Source organism: Mobula hypostoma, chromosome 23, assembly GCF_963921235.1.
Source record: "Mobula hypostoma chromosome 23, sMobHyp1.1, whole genome shotgun sequence".
Taxonomy (NCBI): Eukaryota; Metazoa; Chordata; class Chondrichthyes; order Myliobatiformes; family Myliobatidae; genus Mobula; species Mobula hypostoma.
The window spans coordinates 27746954-27773351 of NC_086119.1; the positions used below are offsets into that span (position 1 = coordinate 27746954).

Here is a 26398-nt window from a genome sequence, read left to right on the forward strand (position 1 = left end):
TTGGACCGTCAGATGACAGTTCCAATTCTTATGGTTAGAGTTGAATGAGTTCCTTTGCAGAAGAGGCAAAGAATAATTATACATAGTTGAGCACCGGGAACTTCAATGAAGAATCAGGTCACAAGTGAGATCCTGCAGTTTATCTGTTGACAAGTGTCTAGTTCATTGCAACATCCCCCCATCACCGCCCCCACCCCCCATTCTCAGAGCTCTCTAACTGCATCTATTCACCTCATCATCAACACTTTTCATGGGTCTGGTTGAGTTGGAATTCCCTTCAGGGTGGATTTGCCACTAGGAGATGGGTTTGCTACATCTGTTGTGTGTCACTCCCACCACCATTCAACCCACCTCTCTTGGTCAGGGGACATCAGCCTGCAGCACAAACTCTGCCACACTGAAGAGTCTGTCACTGATGATCAGGAAGTGTTGACCATCTGCCATAACACCAGAGGAAAGGAGTGATGCCACCTTAAAAGTGTCCCAGTATTAGCAACCTAGGCAATTTATTGCTTATATTTATTCTGAAGGGGACAGGCACAGAAAATTGTGATGTCTTTCTTCATAAAAAGGCCAAAGGTTGTGATGGATATGCATCATCCCGGACCAGGGAGCCTTTTTTGCTAAGCTCAGTTGGCACTTCCAGAGAGCAAAGAATTGTTTTTGAGTAAGTTAAACTTCCAACCAATACTTTTTGTTCAGCTTTTTGTTATAAACGAGGACCTGTCTTCAGTTCTTAAATTAAATTGCATGCAATAATCAGTCTGAAGTTAAAAAGAGAGCATTGCAAACAAACAGCGGTATATAAAAAGTAGCGGCTGTTTGTTCACAGCATAGTGCTGGCTGCTCAGGAGATGCAGTGTAGGACAATGGGGTTAAGTTAACTGGGCTTGTATCAAACCAGACAAAATTGCCTACGTTTTTTAACTCAAGGAAGTTTGCAGATCAGACTGATACTATCATTTAGCACATCATAGCTGATCTATCAATAGCTCAGAGATTTGTGTACTCAGAGAGTCACCCCCACAGCACTAATGTTGGGTGTACGGGATTTCTGTCCCCAGAAACTTTTAGACTCTCTGTGTGAAGTCACCAAGTAATAAGAAAAATGGTATAAATGTCAGAGAGCAGTCAGGTTTGTTAGGAATGGTCAAGAAACAACAAGAAGATTGACAGACAGACAGGATGACTACAATCCATTTCTCTGCCTTCTGCGATGAATGCCTTGTTTATCTGCAACTCATTGGTATGTCTTTTTAGCTAATAAGAATTGTACCTGTGTTTTGAAAATCATTTGTGTTTTGGAAATCATTTGTAGTTTGGAAATATTTTACAAGACAGAAATCCTCTGTCAGTTTGAAATGTGTTTTAAGAATTTTATCTCAATGTAAATGCACATTACTAAAAATAAATGAACTGTGTTTAAACTCCTTTGTTAGCTGGAACTATCTCCTCTCTGGTAGGAAAGGAGAACCCACCACTCAAATAGTGGGCATTGGCAGCTAAACTTGTCATGAAGGATAAACACAGAGAAGTGATCTAGCCTTTGGAGGTTAGGTGGCTACAGTATAACCGCCCTTTACTAAGGGTGCCCCATTGCTTTATATATTGGATATGGCTTAAGACCTTCATTGGAGTTCAGAACTTCACGGAGAGGAAACCCAATACCATCACAAGGGAAGTATATTACTGGCTTTCCAGTAACCACCACCATCTCTCCCTTTCTGTCTGCTGTCCTAAACTGGTTAGAACACACACACACACACACACACACACACACAAAAGAAGCCTGTCTGATTTCCCTGCTGTAGTGGGGATAGAGCAGGGGTTGCTAATCTTTTTAATGACATCTTTTCAATACCATTAAGCAAGGGGACTGTGGACCTATGTTAGGAACCTCTGGGATAGAGAGATTTGAGAGGGAAGAGTGAGATTTATGGCTGTGTAATTATAATTCTTCATACCTGTTACCCTATTCTTTCAATAGGTTTCCAGTGGTATCATGGAGGAAACTACTGCCTGTGGTTTACAAAATCTCCTTGAAAATAAGCCTGAGACAATTGCCTTCATCTCAGTCCTGAGCTCCACTGCTTGAGACCAAGGGCCATTACTCATCCATCTTCCCCAGCCAAATTGAAACAGGTTGAATCAAATCCCATTTTTTTCAGGAAATCTTGGCAAATTAAGCAATAGCTTTTCAAACAACGGGATATTTAAAGTAGCTCATTTAAATTGCTGTCAAGGACAAGAAGTGGTTAGCCGACCTGTGCCAAATAGAGTCCAAACACACTAGGTGAATCATTACCAGCTAAAGTTCCAAATACATTTCCATTTGTAAAGTTGCAAACATCTCATTCTACCAGGGAAACAAATTAAGTGTCATCTAAATGACTGAAAAGAGGAGATTTTGGATAAAGAAGAACAAAGATAATCATGTGGTAATCAGGAACAAAAGTATTTTCTGTGAAGCCAGCAACAGTACAGTGTACCGTAATTTAATCCTTTCTTTGAAACTCTACTTTAGTAAGTTAACAATGATACAGCAACAGGTGATCTGTCACATTAAGTCTGCAATGAACCACAGCAAAGCTCAGAAACACTGCATCAGGATTCAGCCTGACTGTGGACATCAGCTAGGTTTGGCACAATTCAAAGCTTTTTTTTGAAAAAAACAATTTCAGCAGATAAAATTGAGTGTTATTTTTAGGAGCGTATTTCAATTTTTACTGGTTTGCATTTTCATGACTACACAAGCTTAGAAATGTGGAGGCAAGTTATCAAAGACTGTAAATCAGCAGAAGCATTGTATAATTGGCCATCTGAATGTAAAAAAAAATTACAAATACATCAATCAATAGATATTGCCTGTTTTAATTCATATCTATTTGGCAGCAACATCATATTCATAAGAAAATATTCACTGAAAAATATAATCTCTTGGTTGTTACAAGAGTGCCAATTAATGAATACCATTTTTTTAACAATGAAGATTATTTTCATCTGTGTATGGATAAAAATCCATTCCTGCCAAGACCAACAATAGCACAAGGAACTGCTACTGTAAAAGTGATATAATGGCTGTGTAACACTCGGCTCTATCAACTCCCATTTGTCTAGGGAAAACTGCTGTCTGCCTGCCAAACTGTGTCTCACGTTTGTGTAGATACTGTGTAATGCATCCCGGTATAAGCCCACAACGTAAAATATCAGACAGTACACAATGTATGATTAAATGATTACACTTTATAACTCTTTTGGTGGTGTGGTCAGTAGAAACAAATAAAACAAAGGCGCCACTCAGTAAACTTATCAGTTTTGTGCACAAAATAATTTGTTGGAGATCACGGAACCAGGTCTCCTTTCCACCAATCGATCTCCTCCAAACTCCGTCGACCCTCGGCTGGGACCACCCCCAGTGGTCTACCAGAGCGCTCCATACACGTCCGTCCTCTTCTCTTCTCCTGAACGAAAGCCCGCGCACTCAACCCAGTTCCCACACATACAGATAGAATAACATGACTTCCATTGGTTAAGTTCCCCGTTATCTGTAGTTATAACCCAAACATCGCAGCTACAGAAAACCATTACCTCATCATTTAACATTACAGAGAAGCCACTTCGTTATAACACTACAGAGAAGCCATTTTGTTAGCCTTAACAATTAACAGTACAGTTAATATTACTAAGAACCCTATAGCTGCTTTGTAGGTTTCTTAAAATTGATGGCTCAATGTTTGAACTGAGTAATTAAGCTGTGTATTGTCTACCCTTTTTTCTCCATTATGTAGTCTTTATAAGCCACCTTAAGTTGTATAATTGCACGCCAAAAAAATTCCAATGCTTCAAAGTTATCCATTTCAAGAGGTTTCAGTTAGCTATATGCAATTTAGCTTCAGCTAGTATTTTCCTGGAGTGTTTAGGAACGGAGAAATAGCTCTTACAATTCAGTGATGGGGTTATAAAAACATGCAATAGATCATGACTGGAAAGTATTTTGAAGCAAAATAGAATTTCAGTCAGAGTACTTGCCAAGTACCAAAGGTGAAGTAGATTCCCTATACTTCAACCAGAACATTTTACAAACTCATCAATAAAAATACAGATTCTATACAATTGAATGGACTTCAGATCTAATACCTTTAGTTTCTCATACTTTTTCCAACATGGTAATTTAGTGAGACTAAGATTTCCGTTCATTGAATTTTAAGTCTACACTCTAGTTGCTAGGTATCTTTGGCTGGCTCAGTATGTGATTTCAGATACTGGTATCTAATGTGTTTTATTTAAATTACACATAGACCTGGAGAACATAAAATTCCTTTTATTGACGCCAAAGCTTCTAGCTATGCTTTTTTAAATTCAACCCTCCTCCCCACACCCCCACCCCACACACACACACACAATTAGGCTGGAGACTTGCCATGAACCAAATGGATTTCTTCCATTTCTTATATTTCTGATACTGTAATCCCACCACACAACCTTCCTGCTATTGACACATTTTCCACTGTAAAACACTACAATATTTTCAGCTTTTGATTTCAGTACTTTGCTATTTAATTAATATTTTTTCATGGTAATTCATATTTAAATTACCAATGGCGTGTATACATCTCAGAATAAGATCTTTATGCACAATTATATGACTGCTACCTGCCATATCATTCCCTAATTGGTTTGAATTAATCACATGATGTCAATTCTTGATTAGATGTATTTAGGTTGCATTCCACTGGAAGAAGAGTCTATCAAAGTTCAGTCTAAAATGGGTGACGTGCAAAACCTGGCTTTTGCTCCCAACAGCACAGTTATGGTACATCCTCTGAAGACTGCTGTTGATTAGAACCATTCAATTGCCACTTTCTGCTCAAATGTTACAAATCCATAGTTAACAAGTAAAGTAAAAATACACATACAAACAAAATGAAACTAAGTAATCTGAAACTTGAGGTTAGCTGTGATCCAGCTACTGGACAGCATTGCAGAGATGATGTACGCAGATTCTCAACAAGTCATTCTTACCTTGGCCATCATCCAGCTTCCCTATTGTCTCAATCTGCTCCACCAGATCATTTGAGTTCCATGTACTCATCCCTAGCAGAAGAGCATTTTTACCTTCCATCACCTCATCTGCAAATAGATGAAAGTTGCAACACAAACTGTTATTCATACTCTGTAAATGCCATTCATTTCTACCTTGGAACTGTGGTTCAGTAATAAAATTCAATTGTACAGGTTTAATTCACTGATTAAAATATTCAAATATTCATAAATCAGAATGCATGAGAATTTTTAGAACATTTGCAAGTTCCCATTACTGATCCAGAGTCTGGCATGAGAGTTCCTGCTGAAGCTTAATACATTTTAACGAGTGAATTTAAAATGATTCCGAAGGCCTTCACATAATTATGGTTAAATATAATAAACATACAATACAATGCAATTCAAAGCATATAAACTTTTAATCCGAATGTGGTTTTTCAGCAAACACCTAGTTGTTTTGTAAAATGTTGGCAGCTTGTCGTCTTCATATGTTCACTGACAAATGACATCAGCAGATGGTTGCACAGCAACATTTTATCACTTACTTCATAGGTCCTAATTATACTCAGACCATAAGCTTATTACCTCTAACACCAGAAACGTTACAGCAAACGTAAATGATTTGAAAACAAACTCAAGTTCAAAAGCTGTGTGCGAATCATTCAGAAATTGCTTAGAGAAATAAAGCTATCGAACGATGCTCAGAACATGCTAGACTACAAGAACTTCTATGTTGCAATTGCTGTCTGAAGCTCTCCTGCCAGCCAAGAGAACTGTTGCCATTGCTATAAATATGCTGAGGGAAAAAAAATCTGAATCTGAGACCTTTTGCTTTGGATGGCTGGTATACCATTTCATTTCCACAACAGAGCCCACTGTGATGGTCAATTATCACAGACACCACTAGTACGGGTGCAACTGCACCGAAGCGTCCACCCAAAGAGTATGCAGTGCAAACAGATGGTAAAAATCAATCATTGTGCCACACAGATTTGATTGCCATGCGACTATTTTGGAACTTGTTTCTCCTACTTTCTCCCATCCTCAATTCTGATTGATTAATTGATTAGTTGTCCATCTCGACAAAGAAACCTGTAAAGAAGAGTTTTTAAAGTGGTAAAGCTGTAGCACGGAGGCAGTTCCACTCTCTTCACCTCAGAAGACCAGGTCCAGTGGTACAAGTAGTCATCACAGCTGTGGTCATCTTTGGTTGCAATGGATGAGATGACTTCCTCTGCGCCTTGTCATGCTCTTCCCCCTCCATGAAGCGTTGCAGAACTGCTTTCAAACTCCACTACTTAAAATATCAATTCTGCTCAATATTGTTGATTTCTTCTGGTAGCTGATATAATTACAATTGTAAGATAAGTTTACTTGCCAATGTCTACGAAGAGTGCTGCGGAAGGTACCGATAACTTTTGGCCTGACTTCAGGTTTTTATACAAACGAATTCTTATGAGTTACAGGAGTGCTGGTAAACACACCCCAGGACAATGGGTGGTACCGTGGTGCAGTGGCTGTGATGCTATTGGGTTTGCGAACTGTGACGTCCTAGATTCAAACCAAGACCTTAAGCATTATCTGATATAGATAGTCATGGGTACCCCCACTTAAGTGAGGTTATACTGCAACTACCCAAACTTCAAAAAGTAGTTCACTTCCTTGTTTATTCTCCTCGGTGAGTTTAGCTGCTAATACCCACTATTTGAGTGGTGCCCCACCCACTCTACCATGGAGAAGATACTTCCAACTAATAAAATAGTTTAAAACACAGTTCATTTATTTTCAGTGATACACATTTAAATCCAAAAAAATTCTTAAAACACATTTAAAACTTAAAGAGGATTTCTATCTTACAAATGACTTCCAAACTGCAAACCGTTTCTAACACACACAAAGTATTTCCAAAGCACTGGTAAAATTCCTATAAGCTAAAAAAGGCATATCAATGATGCAGGTGAACCAATCATCTATCGCTGAAATTGAAAGCAGAAGAAAGAACTCTAGCTTATCTTGTGTTTCTCTCATGTTTCTTGATGTTCTTTACCTCATTCTTGATGAACTTGAACTATTCTCATCATTTATACAGCTTCTTTGCCATGTGGGTAACTTCACAGACATGTGAGATTTCCTCTTTACAGAAACAGTCTAAAGCTTCTCGGAGACATAGATCCCATCTATCCACAATTAATGCTGTGAAGCTGATTCCATGAGTATACAAACTTCCCAGCTATTAACAGACCAGTTACTAATGTGCTAAGTGATTGTCTCATACGATCTAAAGCTTACTTGAATTGAACAACTTATTCAGCATTGTCTTACTTTGAAACAAGCCCAAATAAATCATCTATTGTCTTATACTACAACTCTTGAGCAGCAATAAGGCAGAAGTTGTTTGCAACGCTGTGTTTTCATATTCAAGCTGATCACTGCTTGCCATTTTGCATTAGGAACTGAAGACTGGCTCCTGTTTGAGACCAGAAGCTAAACAATGAATATTAGTTGGAATTTAACTTACAACTGCTTGATTTTTACATGTGGTATCTGCTGTGCTTAGAGAACTAAACTTGGCAAAAACAAGTGCCCCCCACCCCCGGCTCAGCAAGCGAATATCCATCACATGGGTATCCATCACATAGCTCCAGCAGCAGAGTTTCAATTCTGAGCTGTCCTGTGATGTCTGTGTAAAGTTTGCACATACCTCCGTGACCATGTACAGTTAATGTAATATCATTACAGAGCCAGTTGTAAGATTGTGATTCAATTCCCGCTGCTGCCTGTAAGAAGTTTGTACATTCTCCCTGTGACATCATGGGTTTCCTGCTAGTACTCTGGTTTCTTCCCACATTCCAAAGATATACAAGTTAGAATTAGTAAGTTGTGAGCATGCTATGATGGCACTGGGAGCAACTTTCTGAGAAAATCACCAGTGATGACCTTCCACAGAACAGGGAGTGCCCAGTGTCTGCACACTGTGAATTACAGGGTAGAAATACTGAAAATGTTATTAGGCAGAGGTATCTAAGCTCACACTCTGCAAATAGACTCTACCATTCAGTCCAGAAGTGACTCTAACCTTTCTTAAGCTGAGTGGTCAGATACACCTCATATCTCATTCTGTAGCTTTAAGCCAGCTATGGAAGAAAAATGCCATTCATGAAGACCCTGGAGAGACTTGTTCTGGAGCTGCTCCAGCCTATGGTTAGGCCACACTTAGATCCCCTCCAGTTCACCTACCAGCCCCGACTAGGAGTTGAGGATGCCATCGCCTACCTGCTGAACCGTGTCTACGCCCACCTGGACAAGCCAGCGAGCACTGTGAGGGTCATGTTTTTCGACTTCTCCAGTGCGATCAACACCATCCACCCTGCTCTGCTGGGGGAGAAGCTGACAGCGATGCAGGTGGATGCTTTCCTGGTGTCATGGATTCTTGATTACCTGACTGGCAGACCACAGTACGTGTGCTTGCAACACTGTGTGTCCGACAGAGTGATCAGCAGCACTGGGGCTCCAATGGGGACTGTCTTGTCTCCCTTTCTCTTCACCATTTACACCTAGGACTTCAACTACTGCACAGAGTCTTGTCATCTACAGAAGTTTTCGGATGACTCTGCCATAGTTGGATGCATCAGCAAGGGAGATGAGGCTGAGTACAGGGCTACGGTAGGAAACTTTGTCACATGGTGTGAGCAGAATTATCTACAATTTAATGTGAAAAAGACTAAGGAGTTGGTGGTAGACCTGAGGAGAGCTAAGGTACCGGTGACCCCTGCTTCCATCCAGGGGGTCAGTGTGGACATGGTGGAGGATTACAAATACCTGGGGATATGAACTGACAATAAACTGGACTGGTCAAAGAACACTGAGGCTGTCTACAAGAAGGGTCAGAGCCGTCTCTATTTCCTGAGGAGACTGAGGTCCTTTAACATCTGCCGGACAATGCTGAGGTTGTTCTACGAGTCTGTGGTGGCCAGTGCAATCATGCTTGCTGTTGTGTGCTGGGGCAGCAGGCTGAGGGTAGCAGACACCAACAGAATCAACAAACTCATTCGTAAGGCCTGTGATGTTGTGGGGATGGAACTGGACTCTCTGACGGTGGTGTCTGAAAAGAGAATGCTGTCCAAGTTGCATGCCATCTTGGACAATGTCTCCCATCCACTACATAATGGACTGGTTGGGCACAGGAGTACATTCAGCCAGAGACTCATTCCACTGAGATGCAACACTGAGCATCATAGGAAGTCATTCCTGCCTGTGGCCATCAAACTTTACAACTCCTCCCTTGGAGGGTCAGACACTCTGAGCCAATAGGTTGCTCCTGGACTTACTCCCTGGAATAATTTACATATTACTATTTAATTATTTATGGTTTTATTACTATTTAATTATTTATGGTGCAACTAACGAAAACCAATTTCCCTCGGGATCAATAAAGTATGACTATGACTATTTGAATGGGACTGACAACTTGCAATAAGAAACTAAGATTAAGAAGCTGTTATGATTGTTTTGGATTATTTTTGTTTATATCATTTAATATTCCTCTAATAATTATTTTATCTCAAGCAGGGGTTCCCAAGCTGTGGTCCACAGACCCCTCAGTTAAGGGTCCATGGCATAAAAAGGTTGGGAACCCCTGAACTAGAGAAATAGCCATCAGGTCAATCCACGAGCCAGGCTTTAAGTTTGGACACTTAAGGGCTAGTCTCCCTTTGTCAGTCATTAAGGACTTTTACCCAGGGAAGGCCTCAAGGTTGTTTGGAAACAACCAGCCACAAAGCAAAACATAGTGTGTTTCTTTAAGAAAGGAGAGAAGGGAAAAAAGCAGGAATTTATAGACCAGTTAGCCTGAACAGTGGTTGTGAAGAAGTTGTAGTCCATTATTAAGGATGAGATTTTGGGGTACTTTGGGGTACATGATAAAATAGGCCAAAGTCAGCATGGGTTCCGTAAGGGAAAACCTTGCATGACAGATTTGTTGGAATTCTTTGTAGAAAAAACAGACAGGACAGACAAAGGAGAGTCAGTGGATGTTGCTTATTTTGATTTTTAGAAGGTCTTTAACAAAGTACTGCACATGAGGCTGCTAAACAAGATGAGTTCATAGTATTACAGGAAAGATACGATCATGGGCTGAAGCTGAATGGCATGAGTCAAAGAGTGGGAATAAATGGGGCCTTTCCTGGTTAGCTGCTGGTGACTAGTGGTGTTCCACAGGGCATTGTTGGGACCGCTTCTTTTCATGTCATTTATCAATGACTTGGATGATGGAATTGATGGCATGACCAAGTTTGCAGACAACACAAAGGTAAGTGGAGGAGCAGGTAGTGTTAAGGAAACAAGGATTCTGCCTTGGGATTAAACAGATTAGGAGAATGGGCAAAGATGTGGCAGATGGAATATAGTGTAGGGAAATGTATGATCATGCATTTTGATAGAAAGGATAAAGGCATAGTATATTTTCTAAACGGAGCAAATTCAAAAATAAGGAAGGCAAATGCAATGTTATCATTCACTTCAAGAGGACTAGAATATAAAAGCAAGGATGTAATGTTGAGGCATTGATCAGACTGCTCTTAAAGTATTGTGAGTGGATTTGGGCCCTTAATCCAAGAAAGGATGTGCTGGAATTGGAAAGGGTCCAGAAGAAGTTCACGAGAATGATCCCAGAAATGAAAGGGTTAATAATTGATGGCTCTGTGCCTTTATTCACTGGAGTTTAGAAGGATGAGAGGGGAAATCTCACTGAAACCTCTCAAATGTTGATAGAGCGGACATTCAAAGAGTTCTTCCTGTAGAAGGGGAGCCTTGGACCAGAGGGCATAGCCTCAGGATACAAGGACATCCCTTAGCATAAAGATGAGGAAGAATTCCTTTCGCTGGAGGGTGGTGATCCTGTGGAATTCATTGCTTCAGAAGGCTGTGGAGGCCAACTCATTGTGTATATTTAAAGCAGGGATTACTAGATTCTTGAATAGCATGAGCATCAAAAGTTACAGTAAGAACTTAAGAGAATGGCTTTGAGAGGGATAATAATTGGCCATGATGGAATGTCAGAGCAAACCCATTGGGACTAATGGCCTAATTCCACTCCTATGTCCTATGGTCTTAGAGACTTAAGGGTGTACTTAAATAAATCTCTTCACTGTTCAATTCAGGCTAATTTCTCGCCCCAAAGCTTTGTAATTTGGTATGGAAAAGTCGGTTATAGAACCTGAAGGAAATACCCCAATCAGACAAATAAATTATTTAATTTTAGATACAGTACAATAGGGAAAAGTTATTTGAGAGTTGCCATGGTAACCTCAATTGAAAAATCTATTAGAAAAAATGAGGCAGTAAATATGAAGCAAATGTTTTTAAAATAGTGACATAACTAATAGCACCTTCTTATCAGTGAAAACAGCAGTCTATCAGCTTTGTATATCCTTTTTTTACTCTAAAAAACTTGTTATTTTCTTATTTTCCTATTTAAAATGCTCATCAGTGTTCAACATAAATATCATAAACTACAGTTCAAAAATACTCTTTGAATGGGAAGGAACCTATGCTAATCAAACCCAATTATACAGTTAATCCCCTGCTTCAACATGCTTGCCAATTTAACAATTGTGCAAAATGAAAGACGAGTTTCAGTTTTTCATGGTGCAATTAAAATACTACTCACACTGTTCCTTAGTACACAAACACATTGCACTCTGCAATAACTGGGTGTTGAAAGATAAAATCACGTCAGAGAACAGACACAGGGACATCAGAAAGGCTCAGTTGTGTGTGGATGGAATGCAATTTCTTACTGATCCTCGGCAACCAAAATCTGTTACTTTTATCACATATGGTTTTGCCAAAGGCTATGCTCCAGTTTTCCTAAATCACCGCAGATAACCTTTTTTGTTTAAAATAAAAGGGTTTAACACCACAAAGTCTTCCAACAGAAATCTAATTGACGTCATCCATGACACTCAATAACTAACAGTCAAACCAGTACACAGAACAGCACAGGAACAGGCCCCATGGCTCACAATGTTGTACTGAGCTAATTAAATTAGTAATCAAATACCCAATTAAACTTACGAGGGGTGATTGTTAAGTTCGTGGCCTCAGGTAGACGGAGTCAATTTTAGAAAACCTAGGAGGAGAAGATGGCGGCACGACGGCAGCGTGTGTGGCCTCTCCGGTGAATGAATAATATCTGTAATCTGTCAAGTAGGGTACCGTGCACAATTCTGATTTGATGGAGACAGACGTGAGAGTACGGAGGAACATCTGGAGAAACTTCTGAAATGTCCGGCTCGCTGTGGCTGCTACTGTGTGGTAACCGGAATCTCCGGAGCAGAAGGCCCCAAATCCTCGGCTTTGCTTGTTTCAGCGGCCGGGGCAAGGTCGAAGGCACTCGGCAGAGGATGGTGCTCGGGAGGCTGTATCGGACGGGCTGGTTGGAGGCTCGAAGTTTTCGGATGGACGGACTCACTGTCGGCTATGGTCCGCTGTTTCCAAGGCATCGGCAAGTTGACGGTGCCTGGAGGTTTATGGCAGGGAGTTTCTCCCTTTTGCCACCTGCTATCGGGGACTCGGGAGTCGATCAGTTCGGGGACTTTGAGACTTTTTTTTTCCATGCCCATGGTTTGTTCTTCATCAAATTATGGTATTGCTTTGCACTGCTGTAACTATATGTTATAATTATGTCGTTCTGTCAGTGTTAGTCTTTGGTTTGTCTTGTTTTTCTGTGATATCACTCTGGAGAAACATTGTATCATTTCTTAATGCATATATGCATTTCTAAATGACAATAAAAGAGGACTGAGTGTTCTCATAATCTAATCTAACATTTATTTTTCAACATCGTCCCCTCCTACATTTACACACTTAGTCCAGCAGTCGTGGAGCATACGGATCCCTTCTTTGTAGAAGTCGGCATCTTGGACCTCCAGAAAGTGGTCCACAGCAGGAGTGATTAATAAGTTCGTGGCCTATGGTAGAAGGAGATGAGTTATACAGCTCTCATTACATGCACATGCAGTTCAAATCTTTGAGTAATTATGCAGAAAGTTTGAAGTTAATGACTCATCTCCTTCTACCTTAGGCCATGAACTTATCAATCACCACTGCTGTGGACCACTTTCTGGAGGTCCAAGACACCGACTTCTACAAAGAAGGGATCCGTATGCTCCACGACCGCTGGACTAAGTGTGTAAATGTAGGAGGGGACTATGTTGAAAAATAATGTGCTAGGTTTTCTAAAATTGACTTTTTCTGCCTTAAGCCACGAACTTATCAATCACCCCTCGTATTTCTTTTGTCTGCACATTAGCAACACCCTTCCATTTCCCACACATTCAAGCGTCTATCTGGGAGTCCAACATATTGATGTAATTACGAAGAAAGCACGACAGCATCTATATTTCACTAGGAGTTTGAGGAGAAATGATATGCCACCAAAGACACTCAGAAATTCTAACAGTTCTACCATGCAGAGCATTCTAGCTGGTTGCAGTTCCGTCTGTTATGGAGGGTCCACTGCACAGGATGGGATAAAGCTGCAGAAAGTTGTAAAGTTAGCAGTTCCATCACGGGCACTCGCCTCCCCAGCAGCCAGGGCACCTTCAAAAAATGATGCCTCAAAAAGGTGGCAGCCATCATTACAGCGTGACCAAGGACATGTCCACTTCTCATTGCTACCATCAAGGAGAAACTACAGGAGCCAGAAGACACTGGAACAGCTTCTTCCCCTCCACCACCAGATTTCTGAATGGACACAAATATGTTTCCTACTGTATTTTGTAGTTATTATTATTGCAATGTACTGCTGCCACAACACAACAAATTTCATGCTGTGTGTATGCTAGTGATATTAAACCTGATTCTGATTAACCTCTGTGATATTTGCCTCCACAACCACCACTGGGCACCCAAGATTCTCTATGAAAAAATTGCCCCATACATCTCCTTTGGACTTATTCCCTCACCTTAAATGCATGCCCTCTCCTATTAGATATTTTAACTCAGGGAAAAAGATATTGGCTGTCTACTCTATTAATGCCTCTCGTAATCACCCCTCAGCCTGCACCGCTATTGAGAGAGCAACCCAACTTTGCCCATTCTCTCCTTATAACATATGCCCTGTGATCCAGGCAGCATCCTGGTAAACACTTACTGAGCCAAGGAATTTGTGGCAATGGTTCCCAATATCAACCAACTCTACCTAAATGCCTGTGTAATGTTGCTGCAAGTAAGGATTTCATTGTGTTTGTGCACATAACAATACACTCGACCTGACAAACTACCCACCAATCTATAAATAGGTATACACCCATTTCACCAGGCTTTGCCAGGCCACTTTATATTCTCTGCAAACTAATGCTTCTATTCTGGATCTTCTTCTATTCATACTTCCTTACTGTTCCTTAAATCCTCTCACTCAGGTTGAAGGAAAGAACACACCTGGGTTGAAATATACTTCAAATGTTTCCAGCTTCAGTATAATCATTGACCCACACTCCATGCCTTGCTTTTACCCCACCAGAACTCACATTACATTATATTTTACATTTTTGTTTATAATATGAGTCTATTTAGACCATTGATTCCATTTCAGTCCAAGGACAAGAAGGAGAATGAGACTCAACTTGCAATGGAACCTTGGCATGCACACTATAGTTATCTGCACCTCTCTAAGGATGTTGGCTATAACTTATGTAGGAGCAATATGTTCTGTGCTGTGGGTTTATCATGTTTTTTTATGGTAACTAGTCACATTAGTGGGGAGCATGCTACAAAGGGAATAAGTTCCCCATTCTTGCATATTTCGTGCCAATTTATAGACTTGAGGTTGGCATAGGTGATACCTTTGCTAACCACTGAGATAACACTCAATAATGCTTAACTGTATGTTTGCTCATTTCTAATATAGGATCAAAATAAGGATTTCAACTCTGGAGCAACCATGGGAGCTGTGGGTGCGTCTCGCTAGTTTAACAAGCCCACACAGTCGCAGGCAGGCAGAGATTGTTTTGTTTGATTTTGGATTAATCTGTGTGCCACCACACATTAGAATAAATGTTATGACTGAAAAGTGCTTTGGGATGTTATCTGCTAAATAAATGTATAACTCTTTGGAGGGAAAATTAATTTATTTCAATGGTACCTAGCTTGTTTATGGCTATTTAGAAAAAAATGCTTTTCAATGGCAACCTGTCATCATTTATCTTAAATTGTTTGCAATCTCAATTTTGACTGTAAAGCTCACTATTTTAAACAAATACATAACTCTCTAAAATATTGGAGCTTCTGTCAAAGCTGCCCTTTGAACTCTGCCTCTAAAAGACTCACTTGTCAAGATATTTATTTTCCTCTTACCAGTTTCAGGACTTTATAATTTACATCAGATGTGCAACCTTCAGGACTCAACTTAAGAAATAAAATTCTAAATTCTGTCACTATGGTAACTCTGCACAACCATGCTCCCTGAGTCCTCAATTTGATGCTCCAGTCCACAGCGATGCCATTTGGTTTACAGTCCAATTCCTCGTATAATGTGCACTCAACTGGCCCAGAGAACAATTAGGATTTTATTTCAATTCATTGTTTTGAGATCCATTGTCAGTAAAGCCAGCATGTATTGCTTATCCATGATTGTCCTTGAGAAGATGGTAGTAAACCACCATCTTTAACCACTGCAGTGCTTTTGAAGGTTCGCCAACAACACGGTTGAGGAGGAACTTCAAGGATTTTGAGCCAGCAGCGATGAAGGACTAGCGATATATACCAAAATCAGGACAGCATTGAAACTGGAGGGAACCTAGATGTGACATTGTTCCCATGTGCCTGCTCCCTTTATCCTTCTAGACAAACTGGCTCCATCATGCTGAATATGGAACTACCACCCCTCCCACCAGGACTGTAAGCTCAGCCCGCTGCTGTTCACATTGCTAATACACAATTATATTGACAGATCCAGCTCTCACTATATCATTAAGTTGGTTGATTGCACAACAGTGGCAGGCCTCTTCAGCAACAATGATGAGTCCGCATGCAGAAAGTGGAGAGACTGGTGCAAACACAACAACTTAAGTATCAACGTGGACAAGACTAAAAAGATGATTGTGAGCTTCAAGAAGGTGCAGACTGACCACTCCCTCACTCCCTACTGCACATCATTGGCTCCTCTGTGGAGAGAATCAGCAGCGTCATTTCTTAGGGTGCACATCACAGACGATCTCACATGGTCCCTCAACAGCACCTCTTTAGTGAAGAAAGCACAGCAGTGCCTCCACTTCCTAAGGAGACTGAGACGAGCAAGTCTCCCACCACCATTCTAACTATATTCTACTGGGGCACCATTGAAAGTGTCCTAACCATGTGTATCGCTATCTCGTTTGGGAATGGAAAGGCATCTGACAGCAGGGTACTGCAACAGATTGTGTCGACTGCTGAGAGTCATTGGGGTCTCCCTCCCTCTCACCCTGGACATACAAAAGAAATATTACATTTGCAGAGCCTTCAGCATTGTCAAGAACGTTTCCCATCCATCTCTCAACCTCTCTGATCTTCTCCCATCAGACAGAAGGTGCTGAGGTAAAAGAGCAAGGACTATCAGACTGGGTAACTGCTTCTTCTCCTCAGCTGTAAGACTTCTGAACACCCTGCAGCCACTGAGTACAGGTTATCTATGACAGCACCAGTAGCATTATACTGTTGTATATTTAATTATATGTCATATATGCACTTTATGCCAACTTTTACAACTGCAGATTATATTTTTTAACGTGTCGCTATTATTTTATGTGTTGTATGTGATATATCTACTGTGTTCTGTACCTTTGTCCCTGAGGAACATGGTTTCATTTAGCTGTGTACACGTGCATGTTTGAATGACTATAAACTTGAACTTGAACTTAACCAGTAGAGATCAGGGGTTTGGAGTAGCCGAGGTAGGTTATCAGGTTGCATGTTGTAGATGGCAAACATGGCAGTATTTTTTGCATTATGTGTCAATGATAGAGGGATTACCTTTTCAATTAGGTTGATGTGCTGCTCATCACGTGGGTTATTTTGTCCTGCATGTTGATTAGCTTCTTGAATGTGTTTCAAACTACACTGGGCACAACTTGGGCAAATAAGGACTATTCACTTCTGACTTTTGCCTTGTAGATAGTTGAAAATCTCTGGATGTCAGGATGTGCCATAACATATCCAGTCTCTGACCTGCTCATGTAGCCTCAATATTTATGTAGCTGGTCTGCTTGAGTTTCCAGTTAATGTTGAGCCCCAGGTCACTGATAGAGAGGAAATTGCCAATGGTCACAACTTTGACTACAAGTTCTTCATGCAATCATGCACTATTTGGTCATTTAAGTAATTCGCACTATTATCAACTATTTATATATATAAAATTATACAGGTAATTATTTATACCAGCATTGTGTTCTCAATTCAGTCAACTCAATGATTATTTGATCATTCAACCTCTTTGCTCACTGAACACATCACTGCAAGCTTCACTTGATATCTGAAATATTCACTGATAAATACAATGGAACATTCACCCAGACAGGGTTTACATACACATTATATCACATGCTCATCTGCAACTGTTCCTTTATTGGTATTGATTTTGTTCTATTGTTGTCACATGTACTGAGGTACAATGGAAAGCTTGGCCTGCATACTGTTCATGCATATCAGATTATTAACAATGCACTGAGGTAGCACAAGGTAAAACAATAAAAGACCACAGAGTAAAGTGTGACAGCTACAGAGAAAGTGTGGTACAGGTTAACATTAAGGCACAAAATCATACAAGCTAGATTGTGAGGTCAAGAATCCATCTTATCACACAAGAGAACTATCCAATAATCTTATAACAGCGGAGTAGAAGCTATCCTTTAACATGGTGGTACGTGCTTTTAGGCTTTTGTATCTTCTGCCTGATGGAAGAGGAGAAAAGAAAGAGAGTCCAGGATGGATCGGGTCTTTGATTATTCTGGCCACTTTACTGAGGCAGCAGGAAGTGTCCATGGAGGAAAGCCTGGTTGTCAGGGTGAGCTATGTCCACAACTCTGTGCAGTTCCATACAGACATAGGCAGAGCAGTTGCCATACCAAGCCCTGATGCATATAGACTGGATGTCTTCAATGGTGCATCAACAAAAGTTGGTAAGTGTCACTGGGGACATAACAAATTTATTTATTTGCCATTAATTTTTAATGCAATTGCTTTCATACCTGTGCATAGTTCTACCAGATAACATTGACCACTGTCATTCTGATATCACTAAGTTGCTCACATAAGACATGACACCAGTTATCACCACACATTGTATTTGATAAGTCACCTCATGCCAACAGTTTGTACATTCCAGTAATGTCACAGCTACTGCTCTATAATTGGTTCCTTCTCACTGCTTGAACAAATTATGGACTTTGAACTGTTCACCAGCAAGAAATTGGCTCACTATTCTCAGAATAGGGCACTCTTCACTGAGCTACTGAGAACACGGCACTATATTAAGAGACCTCCCAATAGTTGGCGAGATTTAGAGGAGCAAATATGTAGAGAGATACCAGAGAGCTGCAAGAAATATAAAGCTGTGATAGTTGGTGACATAAATTTCCTGCATATTGATTGGGACTCCCATACTGCAAAAGATCTGGATGTGTTCAAACGTGGTCAGAAAAGATTCCTTAAACATTATGTAGTGAACCCAACTAGAGACAGCATCGCCTCTTAGGGAATGAGACAGGGAATACTAAGGATCAAGTGATCATAATTCCATTAGTTTCAAGAGAACTATGGAGAAGGATAGGACAGGTCCTCAGGTTAAGATTTTAAACTAGAGAAATGAATATTTTGATGGCATCAGAAGGATCTGGCAAATGTGGATTGGGATAGGTTTTCTTTCCCACAGCAAAGAGATGCTTGGTAAATGGGAGGCCTTCAAAATTAAAATATTGAGAGTACAGAATCTGTATGTTCCCATTAGAATAAAAGACAAGGCTAAGGGTTTAGCAAACCTTGATTATTGAGAGATATTGAGGTTCTGGTAAAGAAAAAAAAGGACGTGCCTATCAGGATTAGGCAGTTATGGTCAAACGAGTTGTGTGAGGATTATATGAAATGCAAGAGAAAACTTGAGAGAGAACTCAAGAGAACTAGAATAGGACAAGAGTTTGCTCAGGCAAGCAAGATGGAAGAGAATTCCAAAGACTTCTGTTGCTTTATTAAGAGGAAAAGGACAGCAAGGGACAAAATGGATCTTCTTGAAGTTCAGAGTGGTCATCCTTGCATGGACCTGAAAGAGATGGGGGAGATCCGAAATTAATTTTTTGCATTATATTTACTCAGAAGACAGATAGAATCTATAGAACTGAGGAAAAGAATAGTGGGGTTATGGACCATAATGGGATTGTGGAAGAGGCGGTGTTTGCTGTCTTGAGGTGAATTAGTGTGGATATATCTTCAGGGCCTGATGATTATATACCAGTAAGCCTGGTGTCCCTTTAGATCTTGTGAGAGATTAGTGCAGAAATTGCACAGGCCTGGCAGAGATACTTAAAAAGGGTGGCACGATAGTGTAGTGGTTAGCACAAGGCTTTACAGTATGTCAACTGTAAAATGGGGGTTTGATTCAAACTACTTCCTCCAAGGAGTTTGTATATTCTCCCCATGACCGCATGCATTTCTTGGGGTGCTCTGGTTTCTCCCAATGTTACAAAGTCATTCAGTTAAGGTTAGTGAATTATGGGCATGCTAACTTGACGCCGAAGTGTGGCAATACTTGTGGGTTGCTTATCACAATAGACACTTATTTGATTTGATGCAAATGATTCATTTCGCTATATGTTTCGATATACATATGACAAATAAAGCCAAATCTTTAATTCTCATCCTTAGTCACAGATGAGTGTCAGAGGACTGGAGGATAGGTAATGATGTTCCATTCTCTAAGAAAGGCTCTCAGAGTAAGTTGGGAAATAACAGGCCTGTGAACCTGACATCAGTTGTGGGTAAATTATTGGAAGGTATTATAAGGGACAGGATTTATAAGTATTTTGGCCAGATGAGGGACAGGCAACATGGCCTTCTGCGTGACAGGTCATGTCTAACCAATCTTATAGAGGTTTTGGATGTTACCAAGAAAGCTGATGAAGAAAAGATGGTGGATGTCACCTACATGGATCTTCATAAGACCTTTGACATTGATCCAGAAGGTAAAGTCAATTGGCATTCAGCATGAGGTACTCATTGGGTTCAAAGTTGGCTTAGCAGCAGGAAATGGAGAGTGGTAGTAGATGGTTGTCTTTCTGATTGATGGCCTTTGACTCCTGTTTTGTCTCAGGGATCAATGCTAGGTTTGATGTTGTTTATCATCTATACTAATGATTTATATGATAATGTGGTAAACAAGATCAGCAAATTTGCAGATGACACCAAGATTTGGGAGTGTAGTAGACAGCAGGGAATGCTATCAAAACGTGCAAAGTAATGAGGACCAGCTGGAAAAATGGCAGATGCAACTTAAAGCAGGAAGCTGTGCGGTGTTGCACTTTGTGAGGACAGACCAGAGAAAGACGAACACAGTGAACGGTCAGGCACTGAAGAGGGCGGTAGAACAAAGGGTCCTGGGAATACAGATTGATAATTCCTTCAAAGTGGCATCACAGGTAGATAGGGCTGTAAAGAGAATTTTTGGCACATTGGCCTTCATAAGACATTGGTGAGGCCAAACTTAAGAGTATTGTTTGCAGTTCTGGTCACCTACTGAAAAAAATTAATAATCTTGAAAGAGTACAGAGGAAAGTTACACAGATGTTGCTGAGACTTGAGGACCTCAGTTGTAGGGAAAGGTTGAATAGGTTAGGGTTTTTATTCCCTGGAGCACAGGGAGACCTTATAGAGCTACAGAATGATGAGAGATAAAGACAGGGCGGAAGCTTCCACATATTTTCCTCTCAGGCTGACTGAGACCATACTGGAGGTTGTAGGTTTCGGGTGAAAGGTGAAATGTTTGAGGGAAATCTGAGGAGGGGTTTCTTCACTCGGAATATGGTGCAAGTGTGAAATGAGCTGCCAGCAGAAGTGATGAAGGTGGATGCAAATGTGACATTTAAGAGAAGTTTGGATATGTACATGGATGGGAGAGGTACACAGGGTTCTGGTCCGGGTGCAGGTCGATGGGACTGAACAGAAAACAAAGCCTGGACAGGCTGATGGGCTTGTTTCTGTGCTGTAGTGCTCTATGACACTCATACACCATTCTTCAATAGCCTCAACCTTGGAACATCTCTCCCTCTGGACCCTCATGTTTGTAGAACTTGTCTACCCAACTTGCCCCTTGATTGTGTGGATCTAAATCTCAACTTCATGGTGGCCTCTGCAGGCGGTTCTGTAATGGACAACTTCTCTCCTGGTATTATGACAGAAGATCTGCTTCACCTGATCTCTGCAGAGTAATAGCTAAATGCTCAGCCTTTCTGGCAGACATCCAAAGAGTCAGCACTGTGAATCCTTGGCTCTGCAAGGATGCCTTTTGCATTCTTTTCATGCCCCTGTAGGTTTCTCATTAATGATATTACTAAATGAAAATTGGAAACCCATTTCTGGAGACAGCACAATCTCATTCACCGCTTCACAATTTTTTCTTCACTTCTTTCGCACAGAACATCTGCAAAATTGGACAAATCAGCTGGCGGCACACTGTCACAGCAGGTAGTCCCGCTGCCTCATGGCTCAGCTACTGTATTTGTGTGGAGTCTGCATATTCTCCCTGTGACTGCAAAGATTTCCCTCAGATGCTCTGGCTTCTTCCCTTATCTCAAAATGTGTGAGGTGCTTGGTTAATTTCCTACTACAAACTACCTTTGGTGCAGAAGGATGGAAAGAGAATCATGATGGAGCTCATAGCCACGTGTGGGAGGAAAGATCACAGAGAAATAATTGGGGGAATGGAACTGAACGGATTCTTCAGATAGCTGGCACACATTCGATGAGCTGAATCACCTTCTTCATATCATACATCTGAGAGAAATACAAGAAACTATCTCAGTCAGAAAAATCATGTTCTGTTACTTAGCTCTATTTACAATCCGAGCTCTGTTCCTCATCAGTTCTATCTGCAGTAGTGTTGGTTCATTGCTGTGCACACAAGGACCACACTTGCCCTAGTGCACAGAGCTGCCTGTATGCGCTGTGTCCTCATTCTGCAATGCACTGTCTCTCATTAGAGCAACCTGGTCCTAAAGCAGCCAATACAGTAAAATTTCCCCACAATTCTTTCATTAAACATGCAATCGGTGATCCAACTAAGGTTTAAAGGTGTCTACAAGCCAGAGTATTCTTGGTGCCACTAAAGCTGATTTGACATGGTCAGCTGAGGTACAGCAAGGGCACCCAATACACAAAAAGCTCATGGATCTGTTCTCCACTCTATACGATGATTCTTTCCAAAGCAGTCTCTTAATCCAAATGACTTATCTTTTCTCCTTCCTTAACCCAGCTCCAACATTTAAATCATCATGAAATAATAAATTATGGTTGGTGTCAAGCTCATCCACATAAGGAACATAAGAAGCTGCAGGGAGCAGTAGCCCAATACATCATCTGTCATCACTCCCCACCATTGTAAGTATCTCCATGAGATAACATCCACCATCAACGATCCCCACCATATAGCCATACCACCTTCCTGTAACTGCATCGGGCAGGAGGAAGAGATGCCTGAAGTCCCACATCACCAGGTTCAAGACCATTGTTTCCCTGCATCCGCAACCCTAATCATTACTTCAGTAGAGCAAGACCATGGTCACTTGGTGCTGCATGCAGTGGATTTTGCTTTCTCTTTTTTAATCTAATTGTGTTCTTGCTATGTGATGGTCCTGCAAGTAAGCACTTCCTTGCACCTGTGCATACCTGTACTTGTAAATATGACAATAAACCTGACTTTCAATTTCATGCGCATGTTTGGACGAACCTTTCTAAATTAAGTACCCAGGACATCTTTGAGGAACGGTGTCTCAGAAAGATGGTGTCCATTATTAAGGACCTCCAGCACTCAGGGCATGCCCTTTTCTCACTGTTGCCACCAGGAAGGAGATATACTGAAGGCACACACTCAGTGATTCAGGAACAGCTCCTTACCCTCTGCCATCTGATTCCTAAATGGACATTGAACCCATGAATACTATCTCACTTTTTTAGTATATATTATTTCTGGTTTTTGCACGATTTTTAATCTATTCAATATATGTATACTGTAATTGATTGATTGATTTATTCTCTTCTTCTGTATTATGCATTGCACGGAACTGCTGCTGCCAAGTTAACAAATTTCACGACACATGCCGGTGATAATAAACCTGATTCTGATTCTAAATCTGAGGCCCTTGGGCTTCTTGTATAGGAAGGTACTTCCATCAGAATTGTATTATGTGCAGGATGAAAAAATATAGTCTATTTCTTAACCCAGTCCATTGCACTTAAAGGTAGAATTTGGCGTCTTATAAATGTCCTTTTCAGAATCGTCAAATCCTTTGAGGCTCAAGAAGTCCAGGGAATATTATCAGTTCCTGTTAAGTGAATTCCTTGTGTCAGTCAGCATTTTCTGTCCGAGCTTCATTCAATTGTCATCATTGTTGGTACATTAGATACTGAATTGCTTTATGATTTTGCTGATGATAGCTGGCTTGTACACTAAGACTACAATAAGCATATGCCAGAATTCAACCATTGTAATTCAGTCTCTCAAAGAAATCAATATTAATGTAAGATTTCTATCAGCTTTCCATGGGACTTATTGATAAATTGTAGATCAATTGCAGTCACATTGACGCCCCTGTGCTAATGTTTTCATAGGAACCAGTGGTTTTCTGCAGAAGGATGAGTCAACATACAGGACCGTCAATCCACAAGTTAGATCAAGAAGTTTAACTTGCTTTTGATTCAAGGGCCTGGAAAATCTTAAATACGTGAAAACACACTTTGAAAATGCACTGTGCAGAGGAGGCCCTACTTATTTTAGAAGAAAAGGCAAAGCTAACATATTTTACTATGTTCAGGAACCAAAATATTATGCCATATCCAATGCTTTACACATACAAACTGGTATCAAAGGGTGTGATCCTCAACCTATGAAGGGAGTTGTGATCACTGATAGAGTATAATGAATAAAAACTTGGGGTTGGTGTTCAGAAAATAAACGGATAAAAACTGGAAGAAATCAGCATCAAAAATATGGAGACCTTGGATTCTGCAGCCAGTGGCCAAGGTAGAGTTCAATCCTTCAACACATGGCTAAACATGCCCCAGCTCTTTGGTTAAGACCAGTTCCAGTTTTCAGTGCCCATGCTATTCTTGTGTTTTATACATGTGAGAGAATTTTGAGCAAGTGATGTCAATCAAGTGTAAATGAACTAATGCCACTGTGCATGTTCAAAAGCTTCCAAGTGGATACACAGAGAACTCTAAACAAATATCTGGAAGTGTGCCAGATAAGTAACTTCCCATGCCAAGATAACTGAGTGATGAATAATCTTCTTATGAGGAGTCTTGCCAATGTGTACTGTGCATTATCTGAACAGAGTTTAACTATTTTAAATCATATCAAGTGAAAAAAATACTACAAGACTTCATTGCAGCAAGAACCACAGTTTTACTCAGTGCATTTTCAATCCTCTCCAGTGATCTTAATTTACCAACATATTATAGATGGCAAAAGTGAATGAAAGGCAGCACATAAATGCCTAATAATATGCCCCTGCAGATTAAAAGACATTGGAGCTGAATTAGGTTTTTCAGCCCATCAAGTCTGCTCTACCATTCAATCATGCCTGATTTATATTCCCTCTCAACCCCATTTTTTTGCCTTCTCCCCGTAACCTTTGATACTTACTAATCAAGAACCTATCAACTTCCACTTTAAATATTCCCATTGACTCGGCCTACGCAGCCATCTGTGACAATGAATTTCACAGATTCACCATCCCCTGTTCCAAAGGGACAATTCTCTAATCTGAGATTGTGCCATCTGATCCTACACACTCCCACTATTAGAAACAGCCTCTCCACATACACTCCATGCTTTCCAATATTTGGTAGGTTTCAGTGAGATTTCTGCCCCCCCCCATTCTCCTAAACTCTAATGAGGACATGCCTTGAGCCATCAAACACTTCATATGTTAACCCTTTCATTCCTGAGATCATGCTTGTAAACCTCCTTTGGACCCTCACCAATACCAGTACATCCTTTCTTAGCCATAGGACCCAAATACTTGTTAAAATATGCAAGCTCCAATTATAGTAGTTCCAATATGCAAGCTATCTTCATATTTTTAGAAATGGTCACTATGAGTCTTATATTATTATTGCAGATCCATTTTCATTATTTTTGTACCCTTTGGCATTGTATAAACAACATGTTGTTCCATCTAATGTCACGCACCATCATTCTGTTTCCATTTCTAACAGTTTCCACATCTGTTTGGAGATGCTATTGATGAAGTGATGATCATTCATCATCGACAGTAAACAAGGAAACATCAATGTTCAAGCAGCCATAATTATTCAGACTCACACTGCAAATATCTATGCACAGCTTTAAAGTGAGAGACCAAACGAATAGCTAACCATCACATTTGCACAGTACACATGGTATCAAAGTCAGTCCAGGCTAATATCAGAGGACACAAATTGCAATATTTTGTAAAGATCTTTGGCTTGATTCTATTTACCTAACTGAGATTCAACAGAAGCACAGCAACACTACCTAATTTACTCACACTTCAGAAAGAAACACTTCAACCAGACACCTTCAGAGACAAATGAAAGCATCGAGCTCAGCCACAAGCTCAAAAGTATGGCAAATCCTCCGGCAATTACATTGAAGCATTGAAGGACCTTGCATTACATTGCAATTTTCACAAGTTTCTTAACAGTGCTCTTAGAGAAAAGTAGGTTTGTAGACTGATTGATGAAAGGATCAAAGTTTCTCAAGGCACCCAAACTTTAAAAAAATCTGTCTAAACAAAGAGAAGAACATTAAAAGAAAGACAAGTTTTTCCATCTCAAGTGGCTCATGCTGCACGTAGCTATAAGACGGTGGAACAGACCACAACTCTATCCAAAGCCAGACAGAAGAACACTATGATAAAGTTATCTGCTTGTTGGAGATGCATTGGCAAACTGCCAGAGCCATGGTACAAAGGCAAAATAGCCATCTGGTGCCAATGCATGGGTCATAATTGCAGCAACTTGCTGGTCGCAACCCAAATTGAAGGTGGGGTTAGATGATTACAGTAAATGTTATTGTAGTGAAGTTGTTGAGAATGATATGGACCTGTTTTGTATATCGTCTGTGCTGTTA

General features: G+C 40.5%; 1 protein-coding gene across 9 annotated transcripts in view; it reads right to left on the minus strand.

Moving 5' to 3' along the window:
• LOC134336931 (membrane-associated phosphatidylinositol transfer protein 3-like) overlaps positions 1-26398 on the minus strand; it is a 661054-nt gene that overhangs the window by 378263 nt on the left and 256393 nt on the right. For 5 of the 9 annotated variants that reach the window (XM_063031601.1, XM_063031598.1, XM_063031600.1 and 2 more), the window contains one exon: positions 5023-5130. The exons of the other annotated variants lie outside the window; for them this stretch is intronic. In XM_063031601.1, the coding sequence (XP_062887671.1) occupies positions 5023-5130 (108 nt within the window). The remainder of the gene's footprint in view (positions 1-5022; positions 5131-26398) is intronic. 9 annotated transcript variants of the gene reach the window in all.